Here is a 16,040-nt window from a genome sequence, read left to right as displayed (position 1 = left end):
GTCCTAACCTATGCAGTCCATTACCACAACAACAGCAAATGCCGGCTTTAAGATATGTCCCCAGACGTAAAAACGACGTCGTTTAAATCAGGACTTCGAACCAAAATAAAATTTCCACGTCTATTTGACAATCTTACCCCTCAACTTCAATAACTCCCCCCTTTTTTTCCTAACCGATAGTGAAACACACGCTTCATTCCATCACAAGCCACGTTTCGGATTTTAACCATCGAAAGGTTATTCTGGCGTCTACAATTTCTTTATAATAAATCTCGCGAGTACAGATTCCCATCACCCTACGTTGCGTGATACTTCCGAAAATAAAAAGGTGTATTTTTCCTTTTAATAAATTAATAAATAATTGTGTAGACCTTTCCATTTAAAGCCACCCAATATCGAAAAAAATAAACTCCACTCCTCTCAGGCTTTATCCGATTTTAGGGTTTTAAATTTCCCCTATTATTTTCTTGATAATCCTCGGATTTAAGTTATCTAAACGAAGCCCTAAAATTTTCGGATCAGGTAACTTATCATCTTTTGTGCGTTATAGATAGTTTCTTTACGGCTATTTTATTGATCTTAGATATTCTGATATGGGGTTTTGATTATATGCATATGATCAAAGTTTATAAGTAATTTTGAATTAAGAATGTTTTCGTCTGAAGGGAAGGCATGATATTTAAGATTCAAGGTTAGCTTGTTTTTTTTTTATTTTTCAGATAAAGTAGTTTAGATTGAAATAAATTTATTGTAAATAGTTAATCTATTGTCTTTTCATGTTTGAGGGTTTTGGTGACGATATCTGTAACTAATTTGTTGCTACGTTCTTTTAATACTTAGTTTCGATAATACACGTCTTGAACTTTTTTGGGTGATTTCTTGTTTATATTTTATTTTCTTTAGTATTATTTGCGGAAGTTGGAGATGGAACTGAGAATCTGCAACTTATGCTTTGATATTGCTAGGCCGAATATCAGTTATTGCAAACAAGTTTAATTCTTATAATTATTATATTTCAAAGTGATCTGATTCCTGTTTCTTTTATTTGCTTCTTTGTTTTGCTAGATTTGTTAGTCTTTTGTTTTACTGATTAACTTGTCGATGGTAATCCTTGAGATGCTTACTTTTGTTTTGATCAAATTCTATTTTTTTTTTTCATTGTTTTACCTGGAAATTATTCTTATTCTTGATGGGTGTATGCTATATGATAAATCTAATGTTATTGCTCTGTGTTTTTTAGGTCTGAGCTTGTGTTTGTTAGGCCTCTTTGATCAGCTAAGTTTCATGTCTGATCTTGACGTTCAAATTCCTACTGCTTTTGGTATGATTCTATCATAATTTGATTTCCAATATTTGCTGTCGTTTTTATCTGTCTGTTATTGTTAATATGGGTTTAACTTATGTATTTTCTGTGTTAGATCCCTTTGCTGATGCAAATGCTGAGGACTCTGGTGCCGGCACAAAGGAGTACGTGCATATTCGTATTCAGCAAAGGAATGGTCGGAAAAGCCTGACAACTGTCCAGGGGTTGAAGAAAGCATTCAGCTATAACAAGATACTAAAAGACCTGAAGAAGGAGTTTTGCTGCAATGGCACCGTGGTCCAGGACCCTGAATTAGGACAGGTGTGTCTATAACCCCTTACTAAGAGATTATTCACCTTATCAGTATTCTATTATTGGTACCCGGTTGCTAAGTTTCAGTCGTGTCACTGTTTATATTCAGGTTATTCAACTTCAGGGTGACCAACGTAAGAATGTGTCAACCTTCCTTGTTCAGGTAATTGTGTTATTGTTTGGAATATCTTGATGTCTTAAAGCGAGTTTATGCAAAAGCCCATCGGACTCTGTGATATTTGATTTCCTAATTGGCATCCGTGTTTTGTTTTTGATCAGGCTGGCATTGTGAAGAAGGATAACATCAAAATCCATGGTTTCTAAGCCTGCAGCCTCGTGAAGCTTTCTGCTAAATCGCGGTCCTTGTGTCGAAGCAGGGAATAGCAATTGTCTGATTAGGTTATATGTCTATGCGGTTGGATCGTTGCTCTGTGGGTTTGATAAGAACTTATGCATCTAGCGTTTCTTGTGCTTTTAAATTCAACGGATTCTGTATTGTTGGATGATGATGAAAGCTATATGGGAGTTTGTTTCTCTATTAGTATTCAAAGCTAAAATCTATGATGCTTGGACCTATATTTGTTGAAATATTAGTTTCTGATCAGATTTTGGCAAAAATTAAATAAATCCATGTTCATATTCTACTTGCACAATTGTTTATATTATGTTAGAGATTAAAACAATCGCTAAATTGACAAGGTATGACATTTAAATATTTCTGCATATTCATGAAAGTTAAGTGTCATGCTACAGTAATACTGTGGTGTTTATGAGTTGTTTATGTATTTTAACAAGCAATATTGACTTATTTAATTAAGGTTAGACTATTACATGTATCATCAAATTTTGATTGTGTACTCGTTTATATTATTAAATTATTAATTTTAGCACCAATATTTAATTTTATGTTTTATTATATCATTGTGTTGTTAATAATTTAACAGAATAATGATAAGCTACGATTGGTTTTATTAAAATCATTTTCTATACACGTCTCTTTTTTCTTAAGTTATGCGTTCAATAAGTATTAAAAATAAAATTTTCCTTTTTCCTTTTCTTTAAATAAAAATTGTTAAAAAAAAGTTAAATAATATTAAAATATGCCAAAATGACGTAATATTATTTTTATTATTTTCCAAATAATTTTTATTATTCTAAAAGCTCGCTATTTTTATTTGGATGCTTTGTATGATGTAGCAGGTTCCCCTACTTTCTTACGATAATATACACAATTTATTTTTAAAAAAATATTTAAAATTAATTTATACTAATATATATGCATGACTAGGTTCTTAGGTCATATGCATTGCACTTAAATTTAAGTGATTAATTGTTTAATATTATAATAGAAACATATTTTTAATCATCATTTAAAGTATTTGTACAACACGAATTTGATCCAGCTGCTCGAATTTAAATTTTTTAGGGAGAATAAACTTCCCTCTTACCGCTAATACCATTTAATTGATTAAAATATTATTTGATTGATTTCTCTTTAATTTTAAATGGAGTTGACTGATAATAAATAAGAAATAAAAAATGACAAATATTACTTATTACAAATTGCAACGATCTGATCATACATTAAAAAGTTACACATCTTAAATAGAGCTGACTAATAATAAATAATAAATACTACTTATTACAAATAGCAACAACTTAGTTATACATATTTAGGAAGTTACGCATTTTAAATAGAGTTCAATGATAATAAATAAGAAATAAAATAATAATAAATACTACTTATTACAAAGGGCAATGAATTGGCCGTATATTAAAAAGTTACACATCGTTTCCAAAATTAGAGGGCGTTAATGCTAGTACCATCTTTTATATTATTGACGAGTAGGACTTAAAAAAATGAAATTACAAAAAAAAGACCAAAAATTAGGGGAAAAGAATTATTCATTAGTTGTAATTGAAAAAATAAAAAAGATTTATCACCTTTATCAATATTTAAAATTAATTATTTGAATCTAATTTCGGATCGTTATTCAAAGATATATAGAATTTACAATAGAAGTCAAGAACATCAAGTGAAGTTATGAAGTAATCTAATTCGAAGATCATGTTAAAATTGTTTTAACTAATTTTTTTTTTTAATTTATGATCCTAAAGCTTCCATAAGTTACATTAGATTTTACTGTGACGATATTTTATATCATGATGATTATGGTGTCTTTCCTTGTATATGCATATATTAATATATTCGTAACAATGACAAATTTTAAAATATTTTTAAAGATATATTAATAATGAAAAACATTCGTGATTAATGTTACACCAACAAAAGCATTCCATTTCTATACCGATGAATATCATGTAGAAAAACAATCCCCTTGCATCTATGACGCGACAGTTCTCCTAAAACTCACTCTCACTTCTCCCAAGTGTTACTCGAGCAATTCCATTCCACAGTTGCCTCCACATGCCAAATCCACCTTTATTTTACCATCACCTAGCAACTCTCTTTAGGACTTGGAATTATGTGATTTTTGTTAATTTATTAAATAATAATTCCATTAAAATTATTATTAATAAGAACATATGCATTTTTTTAAAATATATTCAATTAATTATATAGATAAGAAAAAGTTGTGAACAAAAAATTTGACCAACCCTATCATCCATACAGGGTGTTTTTTTTTTTTTGAAAAAAATAAATTATTCCTCCTAAATTTTAAATAAGATTGACTGATAATAAATAGCAAATAAAAGAAATGACAATTACTATTTATCACAAATGGCTAGAGCTTACTCATACGTTAAAAAATTCCAAAATTAGAGGGCATTAATGTTTATACCATTTTCTATAATACAGGTCAGATGAGTTGGAATGGGAAATCCCAAAAAACAAGTCAAAAATACATTGAATTATTATCCATGAATGGTAAAATAACTGTTCTCTATAAATGTGATACAATACCATCGCTTTATAAGGAGAGAAAAACATAACCATACTATTGCATTGTAGGCTTTACTTTTCACTTGAAAAATGTCTTCATCCCTTGGTTTTGTCAATGCTAAAATGTTGTTTTGCCTTTGTGTTACATTAGTGTTCCAACCACATTTCACATATTCGACTGCAAATCGTACAGGTCTAACCTTAAAGGCTTACGTAGATGATTCTCCAGGGTCTTCTCTGTATCGTATTCAGGATCTAAGTGTAGCTGAAAGGATAGAAAGATTGATCAATGTTAGCAATGCTAGAGCCAATTATTTGTATCAAATGTTGAGTCCCGATGGAACGATACTCCCTGATAATATTCGAGTTCCGATACTACGAGATGGTGCATATTATGCTGTAACGTTTACGATGGGAAGCCGAGGGCACCGAGTGAAGTTGTTGTTGGACACCGGTAGTGGTCTCATTTGGACGCAATGTCTACCTTGCATAAATTGTTTCAACCAACGTCTTCCAATTTACGATTCTAGAGCTTCCACCACTTACGCCACACTTCCTTGTAGCCATCCTATGTGCAATGGCGACCGAACAGTCTTTTCTTGTGTAAACAACCGATGCGTCTACCAATACGGATATCTGGGTGGAGCCTCCACAGCAGGGGTTGTGTCAACGGAAGACTTTATTTTCTATACCGACGAATCTCATATGCAAACGTTCGAGAATGTCATATTCGGTTGTGGTAATGATAATCGGAACATTTTCTTTCAGAACACCGCTGTTTCTGGGATCTTCGGATTAAACTTTGCGCCGGAATCTATGATGCAACAGTTTGCTGCTCTCACTCGATCTCGATTCTCATACTGCCTCGTCCCTTTTACTGAGGCAGTGCCTAACACACTTCTTCTAAAATTTGGACAAGACATTCCGGAGTTGCCTCCACATGCTGAATCAACATTGTTTGTGCAAAGAACAGGCAACGATCATTTCTTCTTGGAATTGTTGGATATAAGTGTTGGTGATTATCGTCTAGGATTACCTCCGTCTGCTTTTCAGGTAACATTATTCGAATTATTTCGATTCGTAAAGAATAGATGACGTAATATTGAAATATTTAAATAAAAAGTTAATCTTAAATTTTTCAGTTTAGAGGAGGTGGGGAAGGTGGTTGCATCTTTGACTCGGGAAGTCTGTTCACTATAATGGATTCCAACTCAGTTGGAGTGAACGTCTACGAGAGAGTGATGCAAGTGATTAGAGCTTATTATGGCTCAAAAGGACTTTCAGCTATAAGAACACGTGCAGGAGGATTCGATCTGTGTTATAATCGTCCACCCAATTTTAATGATTTTGCGTCTATAACATTCCATTTTAATGGAGCCGATTACAGCGTCCCCGGCGAATATAATGTTGTGTTCGACCAGAGAACTATCTGCATACCAATACTGAAGGGACCCCTAACAACTATTATCGGAGCAGTACATCAACAAAATAAACGACTCGTTTATGATGGAATGTTTGGTGAACTCCAATTTGCTGATGAAAATTGTCAAAATGATAGGTGATACACTTTTTTTCTTTACAAAAAACAAATGTTGGGTAGCACAATGTAACAACGAGACTTGAAGTAATTTCAGTCCTTAGACCGAAATGAAAATTTGTCAGCAATAAATTTATGTGTTAACTATTTCTTAAATTTTATTTCCTTTTAATAGTTACTATTTTGGACAAATATTATCTTATAACTTATATGAGGCTTGATTTTTATATGTATGTTGTTGTGTTTAACTGCTGATTTGATTTAATCTCTTATGATTGTTCCGCTCCGTTCCTTGCTTAATTTGATTTTCTGATAATTTGAAAGATCATAGCAATCATTTCGTTTCTAAGTTTTAAAGATAATGTTGTTATACTTAAAATATTTGGGTTCAAACAGTTGCATATGTAGAGAATGCATGTTACTGATAAATTAAGAAAAAATTTGAACACAAATTACCTTATAATTGCCTAGACTACCTTACATGTTGCTGTTATTGAGGCTTGATTTATATCTGTTTGGCTGCTGATTTGATTCAACCTTAGGTGATTTTTCTAATCGTTTTCAGTTAATTTGAGAAATTCTCGGTTAAAGATTATGATCATAGCACATACTGATAGGGTTCTATTTCATGTAATTTCTCGTTTCCTTTATTTTAATTTGATTCTTCTGATAATTTGAAAGACTTAAGTTATTCCCGAATAATTTCGTTTCTAATTTCTTAGTTAAAAATCATATTATTTCCTTACGAATAGTAAAAATTGAATTCAATGGATACATCTAAAGTTACCATCTAAAATGATTACAAATTTAGGAGCGATTTTGAAAAATAAAAGGAGAAGGGGGTAATTTTTGAAAGAAAAACGGAATTAGTAGTTAGTTTTTTAAAAAAAAAATAAATTTTGGAGTTTGAATTTTGATACTGTAAATCGAATAAATTAAGTTAGAAGGATTTTTTAATAAAGAGTTTTTGTAATTTTTGAAAGAAAAACGGAATCATATTTTTTTGATAGTTAGGTTGTTTTTTTTTTTATATTGATATTGTAAATGTAACAAATTAGATAGGGAGGATAGACCCTATAATACACTACTAAAGTACATGAATTAAATTAAATGATTAAAGAATAGGATATAATTGGGTAAACTATATGTTTAGTAATTAAACTATTTGTAACATTCTCAATATCGGGTTAGCGACTAGATTGAAAAATTTCAGAAATTAGTGATTAAAGTAAGATAAATGAATAGTTCAATGACTTATTTGAAATATATGCTGAAGGCTGTTTAGTAATTATTGAATGAATTAAAGGGTCAAATGGTCATTTGACAAGTAAGATTTTTATTTTTTTCCTTTATAAGATAAGGGAACCACGTGGAAAAGGAGAGATTTCTCCAGAATATGCTATGCTTTTCCTTTTTTCTTCTTCTTCACGTGGAAGCCAAGAGCAAAGGTGAGTTCATGGTTAGTTAATTTCTTGATGAATTCAAGGTTAGTTTGTGATCATTAGACGATAACTAAGTTTAAGGAAAGCTTAAGTTATCTTAAAATCAAAAGACGACAGAGTTAGGAGAGATTAAGTAAAAGGAGTTTTTAAGTGAATTCTTGAAATAAAAGGAGTTAATAGATTTTGAAGTTGAATTTGACTTGTCAAGGGTCTAATTAAGAAGTTAGAAGCAATAGAATTGGAATTAAAACAGTTGCAAAGTTGATATAATTTTTTAGTTACATATGAGGGATAGAATTTTGAGGTTAAAGATGGTTTATATGGATATAAATTGGTTTAAGCATGTATATGAGTTAAGAACATGAAAGGGGATGAAAGATGAAGCATTTGAGTTGATTTGAGTGGATTTTCGTGCACGAAATGGAATTCTGGGCTAGTGTGCATCGGTACACATTCAACTTGTACCGATGCATCAAGGGAAATTTCCATAAATTGTTCAGTGTGTATCGATGCACAGGAAGTGCATCGATGCACCCCTTAAAAATGGAAACATCAAATGCAATTGGTGCATCAATGTATAAGGAGTGCATCGATACACCCCCTTAAGATTAAAACATCGAAGGTGATTTGTGTATCGATGGGGGTAGTATCGATGCACATGTTAAGGGATGCATCGATACACTGTATAATGTATCGATGCACTTTAATGGGAAATGGAATAAATCGTTATTTCAGTTTATGAAATGATAGATTAAAGTATATAAAATGGGATATTGATAATATAAATACATGATTGTGTAGATATCGATCGAGAGCAAGTTCCGTAATGATTGAAAGGTTAAAATTAATCAAGAAGAGAAAGCAAGCCAAAGGAGTAATTGATAGAAAGTGAGGCACAGGTGAGTGCATATTAGTTAGTTTATGGTGCTAAATGGAAACAATACTTGCGACAAGTCTATTTCCTATATTAGAATGTATGAATATATGATTATACGTATATGAATGACATTAATGTATGTATGCATGATTATATGTGTTAACATGCTTTTGAATGTAATGATATGAGAAGTATGTGCTATGTGATGTATATATGAACATATGTGAAACTGAACTATGTGAATGCATGAGAAAGATATGAGCCATATGACATGATATATGTGAACATGAGAAAACAAAGTATATTTATATGATACGAGCTATAGTATAGTTGGCATGCCAAGAGTCGAGGGTCTACACGTCCTTGGGACATACAGTGATCCTTCGAGATATTTCATAGTGGTCCTTCGGGACAAAAATTTCATAGCCCCTAGTGGGACCCCTTACGAGCTGTGGTGACATCATAGTGCACAACCTCAATAGACTTAGACTCACATATCTACAATTCTCACAGGTGTACATAGGCTAATAAGAGATAACATTGAATACAATGTATGTGATATATATATGCGTTTTGTGATATGAATTATACGATATGATATTGTGTGTTAGTGATTATTGTATATGTTATAAGATATATGATATGAACAAATAATCATATAAACAAGATAATAGAAATATGAATGGTAATAATATGATAATGATAGAAGAAGATAATTATATGCATGTGTGGATTTGATATATGAATGGATATATGTTTGGGTATGATGTGATAGCAATAATTGTTCATGCATGATTACAAATTATAGTTTACATTATATGTTTATTGCCTCACTAAGTCATAGACTTGCGTGTAAGTGATTTACGTAGATTTCAAGAAGAGTAAAGAGCAATGTGGAACAAGACAGGTCAATTCTCTTTAATGAAGGTCAGATCAGAAGAGAGGTGAATAATATTATTTTAATATAAAAGTTCTAGTTGACATGTATCAAAAGATTATATTTTATAAGCTCTGAATAGTTTTGTACACATTTTGAATAAGTTACATGTTATAAAAGTTTTAAATTACTCACTATTTTATACAAGTAAATGTTTTGAAAAGTCATGTGACACCTCGAACTCGTATTCGGTCGAATACGGTTGGGGGTGTTACACTATTACTTTTATTTCGTTTTGGTACATAAACTTTTATTTGTTTTGAAATCATCCTAAGGTTTAGTTTTTATTTCATTTTGGTATCTTGTCATTAAATATTTAGCGGATTATTGTATGTGGCATTTTTATGCATAAATTACATCATTTATCATTCAACTACCTTTCACTCTTGTTATCTTCACTAAAGTTTAACAAATTTCAATTTAACTACTCAACTTTCAAATTGCTCATGTTTTAATCACTCTAATTATTTTTATTAATATTTTTTGTGGAATGAAATTTTTATTATCATTTATTATATTTTTTTATTAGCATTTTTATTATGGTCGAGAGGTCTTCAAAGATGGCCTAGCGGAGTGCAAGGATCATTCGCCATTTCAATGGAGCCGATTACACCGTTGATGGAAGATACGTCAATGTGCTCATGATCAAAGCGTATTTCTGCGTAGGAAACTAAAGGCAACAACAAAAAACGTATCATTCATGATGAATTGTTCGGTGAACTTCAATTTGCTGATGAAAATTGTGCCAATGATGTTGCTTGATTGTTTAATATGTTTGCTTTTTTAAATATAAATAATATATGGACACGTTTCTGTGTTATTGTCTTGGTCAAACCAATTTCTGCATTGCGTCATTGACAAATCAAAGAAGAAACATTCTCATTTAATTCATGGCTTATTAAGGTAAGTTGGAAAGTTAGAGATGTTAAATTTTATTAAAAGAAATTATTAATCAAGAAATTCTCGAAACATTGGGTAATATTGTTCACCTGTAGAATAGGATTGCATCAAATTTTCTATACATGAATCGAAGTATTTCATGTTCATTGTTGGAAATTTTAAACATGTGTTGTCTTCTTATAATGATTTATCGTGACCTCTCACCATCAGTTTGACCCGTTCAAGTGCGTTGGAAAGCTAATAACGTTTAGTCTTATTGAAAAGAGACACGTATCTAGGGGAGGGAGAATGAGACTTTTTGCTCTAATAGATTGCTCTTAATAGATATTAAACCCACAAATTTAAAACATCATTTATTGTAAGAAAAAAAATTCTCCAACAGTTTATTCATTTTACCAACAATCTAATAATTAGAAATTGATAGATATTTTTTCATCTTTTCTTATAAACATTTGTAATCATTCATTGATTTTTTTAGTTTAATTTGTAAATATTCTAATATTGTGGAGATTATCTTTTTGTTTGATTATTTGTATTACTCTTTAAAAGGGTTTGAGTCCTAAGCTTTGAATATTTAGTAATTTTTAGTGTATTTTGATCCTAAAACTAATTCAAATAATTAGTAATTTATAGTGTATTGAATAATTTAGTAATTTTAGTGTATTTTGATCCTAAAGCCAAGTATAAATGGAGAGAGGAGAGTGCCTTGTGAATTATCGACAATAATTGTGGAAGGGCATTAGAAATTTTTGGCCTTCTATCCGTCCGTGAAAGCATCTCATGGAATATTAGAGACGGTCTTCAAACAAAATTTTGGTCGATTCTTGGGTTGACAATTGGGTCCTTTAATTGAGAAAAGAATGGGAAACGCAACTCCCAATCAATCTTCCGTTGCTGCTTGGACTCTTAACCCGGGCACCGTCATAACGCGCTCGTGTTCGACACAAATTTTGTTGAGAAGTCATGTATTTTGTTGAAAGCCTTTTTTGCAGGAAAACAACTAAAGCTTCTCCTATGGAGAAAGCTACAGCGGCGAGAGGAATACTGCAGCAAATTGAAGAGGTGACGTGAAGCGCCCAGAGAGATGATGGGTGAAAATCAACACGGATGGCGCTGTCTCCCATGGGCGATTAGACGGTGCTATAGGGGTATTCCGTAATGAAGAAGGTCAATGGCTCTTTTGGTTTTCAATGAGTATCGCCACCTGCTCGGTCTTAATGTCGGAACTGTGGGCTTTTCACGACGCTCTCCAACATGCCAAAAGCTGGGTCTTCGGAAGATAGAAATTGAAATGGACAACGGGGAAGCTATCCGGGTGGTGCAAGGAAGGTCGGACATTCTAAGAGATTATGCGCTTGTGGACTCGATCCACTGTTCAATTCATAATAATTAGCTATTTAAGTAATGAAATTGAATATTTGACTAAAAAATATTCAAATTTGAACAGAATCAAATTGTTGCCCTAGAGTAGAGAATTCTAATGCCCATTAATGTAGGACGAGTCCATACCTTAAATATTTAAGGATTATTTCCATAATTAGAGGCATTACTGCTCTTTAATGTATGATGGATTATCATACCATTTGCCATTTCTGAATGTTTTTCACTATAATATATAGAACTTACAATATCATTACAAAATCAAGAATTTAACTATTTCAAGTAATCAAATTTAATCTTTGACCAAAAACATTCAAATTTTGAAAAGAATCAAATTGTTGCCTTGAATCAGAGGATCTCAATACTCATTAATATCTTGAGATATTTGTTTCCAGAATAAGAGGGTCTTAATTCTCTTTAATGCATGATGGATTATCGTACTAATTGTTATTTGAGTGTTCTTTTCGTCACTATAAATACATTAAAACTAACAATACCATTGCATTGCAGGCTTAATTTTTCACTAGAGAAATGACTTTATCCCTTAATTTCTCACTTCTAAAGTGTTGTTTTTCTTTTGTGTGATATCATTATTTCAACCCCATTTCTCATTTTTTCTACTTCAAATCCCATTGGTCTGACCTTAAGGGTTGATGTGGATGATTCTCCAAGCTCTCCTCTGTACGGTATTCAAAATCTGACTGTAGAAGAAGAACAGAGAGATGGATCCACGTTTCAAATGCTAGAGCCAATTATTTGAATCTAATTTCGAGTTCGGATACATCGAAACTTCCCGATAATATTCGAATACCATTATTACGAGAGAATTTATGGTATGCCGCAGAGTTTACAATAGGAAGCCAAGGGCACCGAGTGAAGTTGCTGATGGACACCGGAGGTGGCTTAATATGGACGCAATGCCAGCCTTGCCAGATTGTTTCCCCCAAAGGCTTCCGGTTTATGATCCTCGACTTTCTAACACTGCTACACACTCCCTTGTGAACATCGTCTCTGCAAGACCCGGGTAAAGACCTCGCTTGTATCGACGGTGTATGTCGCTACACCGTTAACTATGGCGGTGGCACCTCCACTAAGGGCGTTTATCAACAGAATCATTCCACTTCTTGATTGACAAAACTAATAAACGGGATTTTAATGCCGTTTGGTTGCTCTAACGATAGCAGCCAAGTTTTTTTCCAGAACACTGAGATTTCAGGTGTATTTGGAGTAAGCATCTCTCCGGATTCGATGGCGAGACAGTTTTCGACCGAAACTCATTCTCGATTCTCCTACTGTTTTGCACCTATTACCGGCGCATTACCCCCTCCGCTTGTTCTAAGGTTCGGAGAAGACGTTCCAAAGTTCCCCCCAGGACACCTTCAATCAACATTGATCGTGCAACCACCGACACAAACAAATATTTTTACTACTTACAATTGTTGGATATAAGTGTGGCCAATTATCGTATCGGATTTCCTCCGTCTACTTTCAGTTCAGGGCAGGCGGTGCCGGTGGTATTTTAATAGACTCCGGAGCTTTGTTCACTTTCATCGACGCCGGGACAATCGGAGTGAATGCATACGAGAGAGTAATGCAAGTGTTTAATGCTTATTATGGGTCGAAACAGCTTCAAAGACGACCCAAAGAGCAAGGAGGATTCGATTTGTGTTATGACCAACCAAGTTTTTATAATGATTTTGCATCTTTAACGTTCCATTTCAATGGAGCCGATTACAACGTTAATGGAAGATACGTTAATGTGTTCAGGCGAGGGTATTTCTGCGTGGGAGTACTAAGGGGAGTCTCCTCATCTATACTTGGAGCATGGCATCAACAAATAAACGTATTATCCATGATGAATTGTTTGGTGAACTTCAGTTTTGCTGATGAGATTTGTGCCAATGATGTTGCCTGATTCTTTGACTATGTTTTTACCTTTTATATATAAATAAATAATGGATATTCTTTCTTATCATAATCGTAATCAATTTATTATCTATCGTGTTAATGAAAATTTTCATTTTACTTTTCAATTTATAATAAAGTTAATTTCATTAAAAATACACTAAATTACTGTATTAAAAAAATTGAAGTCTAGAAAACTAAATTACTAATTCATCCAAGCGTATAAAATTAACCTATAGACAACAAAAAATCAAGAAATTAATCAAATAATTTAATGATATAAAGATACAAACAAATATCATTTATCTAAGCTTGGGCTTCATCTAAATCTTTACCCACCCTAATACCCGAACCTAAAAATTAGATTACAACTTTATATATATATATATAAAAGCTATATTAATCCAGTTGTCTAGATTCAACTTAAATATAAATTTTATTATATTTTTTATATATATATATATATATTGTGTTAAAATTTTTTATTATATTTATATTTACTCAACCAATAAAAAAATTAGGTTCACCAATATATCTTAAAGTAATTTTTTATAAACTTATGGTCACTAGTAGAGGTGTGCAAAAAAAACCCGATCCCACCTATCCAATCCGTTGATCCGATTCGAAAATTCGGATATCCGATCCGTTTTTCAATTTCGGATAGTTCGAATCGGGTATCCGAATTTTTTTTCGGATTATCGAATCGGATACGGATCGGTAAAAAACCATTTCCGGATTATCCGAAAAACCGAAAAAATTAGGGACATATTCTTAGGGACAAAGCTGCTAGTAACATCTGCACAGCTCAAGTAAGATATTGTTTGTTTTCCTATAGGAACTGTTATATAGAGATTTAGGGAGCTCTTAAAGTTCCAAGCTTCAAAACTTGTAAAGGGTGCAAACTTCTTGTTAGGATAATGTTGACAATACATATTCCTCTTTTCTTGCCTGGTCTATTTTCCTTTCTTCATAGCTGACAGTGTTTCGATTGGGCATTTGTTGTGCGTAAACTGTTTGACAAATGCTTGAATGAGCTTTTAGGTGCAAGGGATTCTCATGATTGCTTAAGGCATCTCTCGCAAGGCTTTGCTTCAGCTTAGTTAATTATATATTTGTTGTGCGTAAAATGTTTTCTCATGTTTGACATATTTGTCTTCCATGTTGGTTGTGTTAAACCATACTACAAAATTCAGGAAAGGGTTACTGAGCACCACTTAACAAAATGCTATGGGTTGTGTTAAACCATTAGGTTTCATTCATGCACCACTTAACAAAATGCTATGGAATGTCAGAACTTAGATTGCATTGACGGATAAATTTCAATTTAATAGGGGTGAGCAAATGATCAATTTGAGTCCTCCCTGAGTTTGAATGAAAATTCCCACAGGACAACTATCAGACATATTTTGCTACTTGTTATTAAAATAATGGATGTTAGTTCTCCTTTGTATTAGCCTTAGGTTATGAAATATTGTCACAGACTGGTTTCGTTTGATTCATTACACTTCAGTTAAATATATATATTATATTATTAGTGATGGAATATATAATGGTGATATGTATGATACAATTCGTGACATGTATAATGTATTGATAGTTTTCGAAGAGTATTCTTTAATTGATTTAGTAGTTGCATGTATCGGTTATTTTATTGCTTGTTTACGGAATACATTTTATTGCTTGTTTACAGAATATGTCATCTTTTGATGAGAATGAATATTTTAATTTCTCAAACCCCTAGTCACTGGTAGGAATAGCAACGAAGTGGGTTCGGGGTGGGTTTTTCTCATCCCGTCTCCGAACCCAAATAAATCCCTAACCCCAACCCGATCCCCGTCGGAGATTTTTTTTACCCCGTCCCCGAACTCAACCCAAAATATTATACTCAAACCCGAACCCGAACCAGAAATATTATATATAATTAATATAAAAATTATATATAATTAATATAAAATGTTATATATATATATATATATATATAATCGGGGCGGGGATCTTGCCCCGTCCCCGAACCCGACCAAAAAAAATTCTCGATACCCGACCCGACCCGATATCATTCAAACCCGACCCGACTCGAACTTGACCAGGTTTCGGGTTTCCCCGTTGGGTTCGGGTCATTATGCCATCCCTAGTTACTAGATTCAAAAACATAGTTTGATCATTTACATTATCATTTATTAAGATTTGGTCACTAAAACATTAGCTGTCGTGAGTTGGATGACGTGACACTTTAGTAAAAGGTTTAATATTTTTAACTCTTGAACTTAGATAAATTATTAATCATGAGTCTTCTTGTAAACCAAAATAGTTCAAGGATAAAATATCAATTTACCCATATTTTCCATATGTTTTTTCAAAGCCCTATCTTCTCCGCCGCTTCCCCTGCTTCATCTCTAAAAGAGTCTCCTCCTACCAACATTGGTCTCCATATGTTTTTCAATAACTTAATCTCTGTTTTGAATCGTTGTCCATACATTCAGATCTATTCATATATTTATTTTTTCGAGTTTTTTGAATGAATTTTAATATTTTCTTTGTATTG

At 32.5% G+C, this 16,040-nt stretch overlaps 2 protein-coding genes across 2 annotated transcripts; both read left to right on the top strand.

The window, feature by feature from the left end:
- The first annotated feature begins 386 nt into the window (after positions 1–386).
- On the top strand, positions 387–2,159 carry LOC120122312 (protein translation factor SUI1 homolog 2-like). The gene is made up of 5 exons (XM_039141464.1): positions 387–522; positions 1,241–1,321; positions 1,419–1,624; positions 1,725–1,778; positions 1,895–2,159. Exons 2-5 carry the CDS (start codon positions 1,285–1,287, stop codon positions 1,937–1,939), a joined length of 342 nt encoding a protein of 113 aa, XP_038997395.1. The 5' UTR covers positions 387–522; positions 1,241–1,284; the 3' UTR covers positions 1,940–2,159.
- Positions 2,160–4,610: 2,451 nt separating this feature from the next.
- Positions 4,611–6,082, top strand: LOC120120425 (aspartic proteinase nepenthesin-1-like). The gene is made up of 2 exons (XM_039140074.1): positions 4,611–5,573; positions 5,663–6,082. Exons 1-2 carry the CDS (start codon positions 4,611–4,613, stop codon positions 6,080–6,082), a joined length of 1,383 nt encoding a protein of 460 aa, XP_038996005.1.
- Positions 6,083–16,040: the final 9,958 nt, after the last annotated feature.

The sequence above is a fragment of the Hibiscus syriacus genome, unplaced genomic scaffold (genome assembly GCF_006381635.1).
Source record: "Hibiscus syriacus cultivar Baekdansim isolate YM2019G1 unplaced genomic scaffold, ASM638163v2 tig00001120_pilon, whole genome shotgun sequence".
NCBI classification, from domain to species: domain Eukaryota; kingdom Viridiplantae; phylum Streptophyta; class Magnoliopsida; order Malvales; family Malvaceae; genus Hibiscus; species Hibiscus syriacus.
Note: the sequence above shows the minus strand (reverse complement) of the source record. Positions and strands in the feature narration are given on the sequence as shown.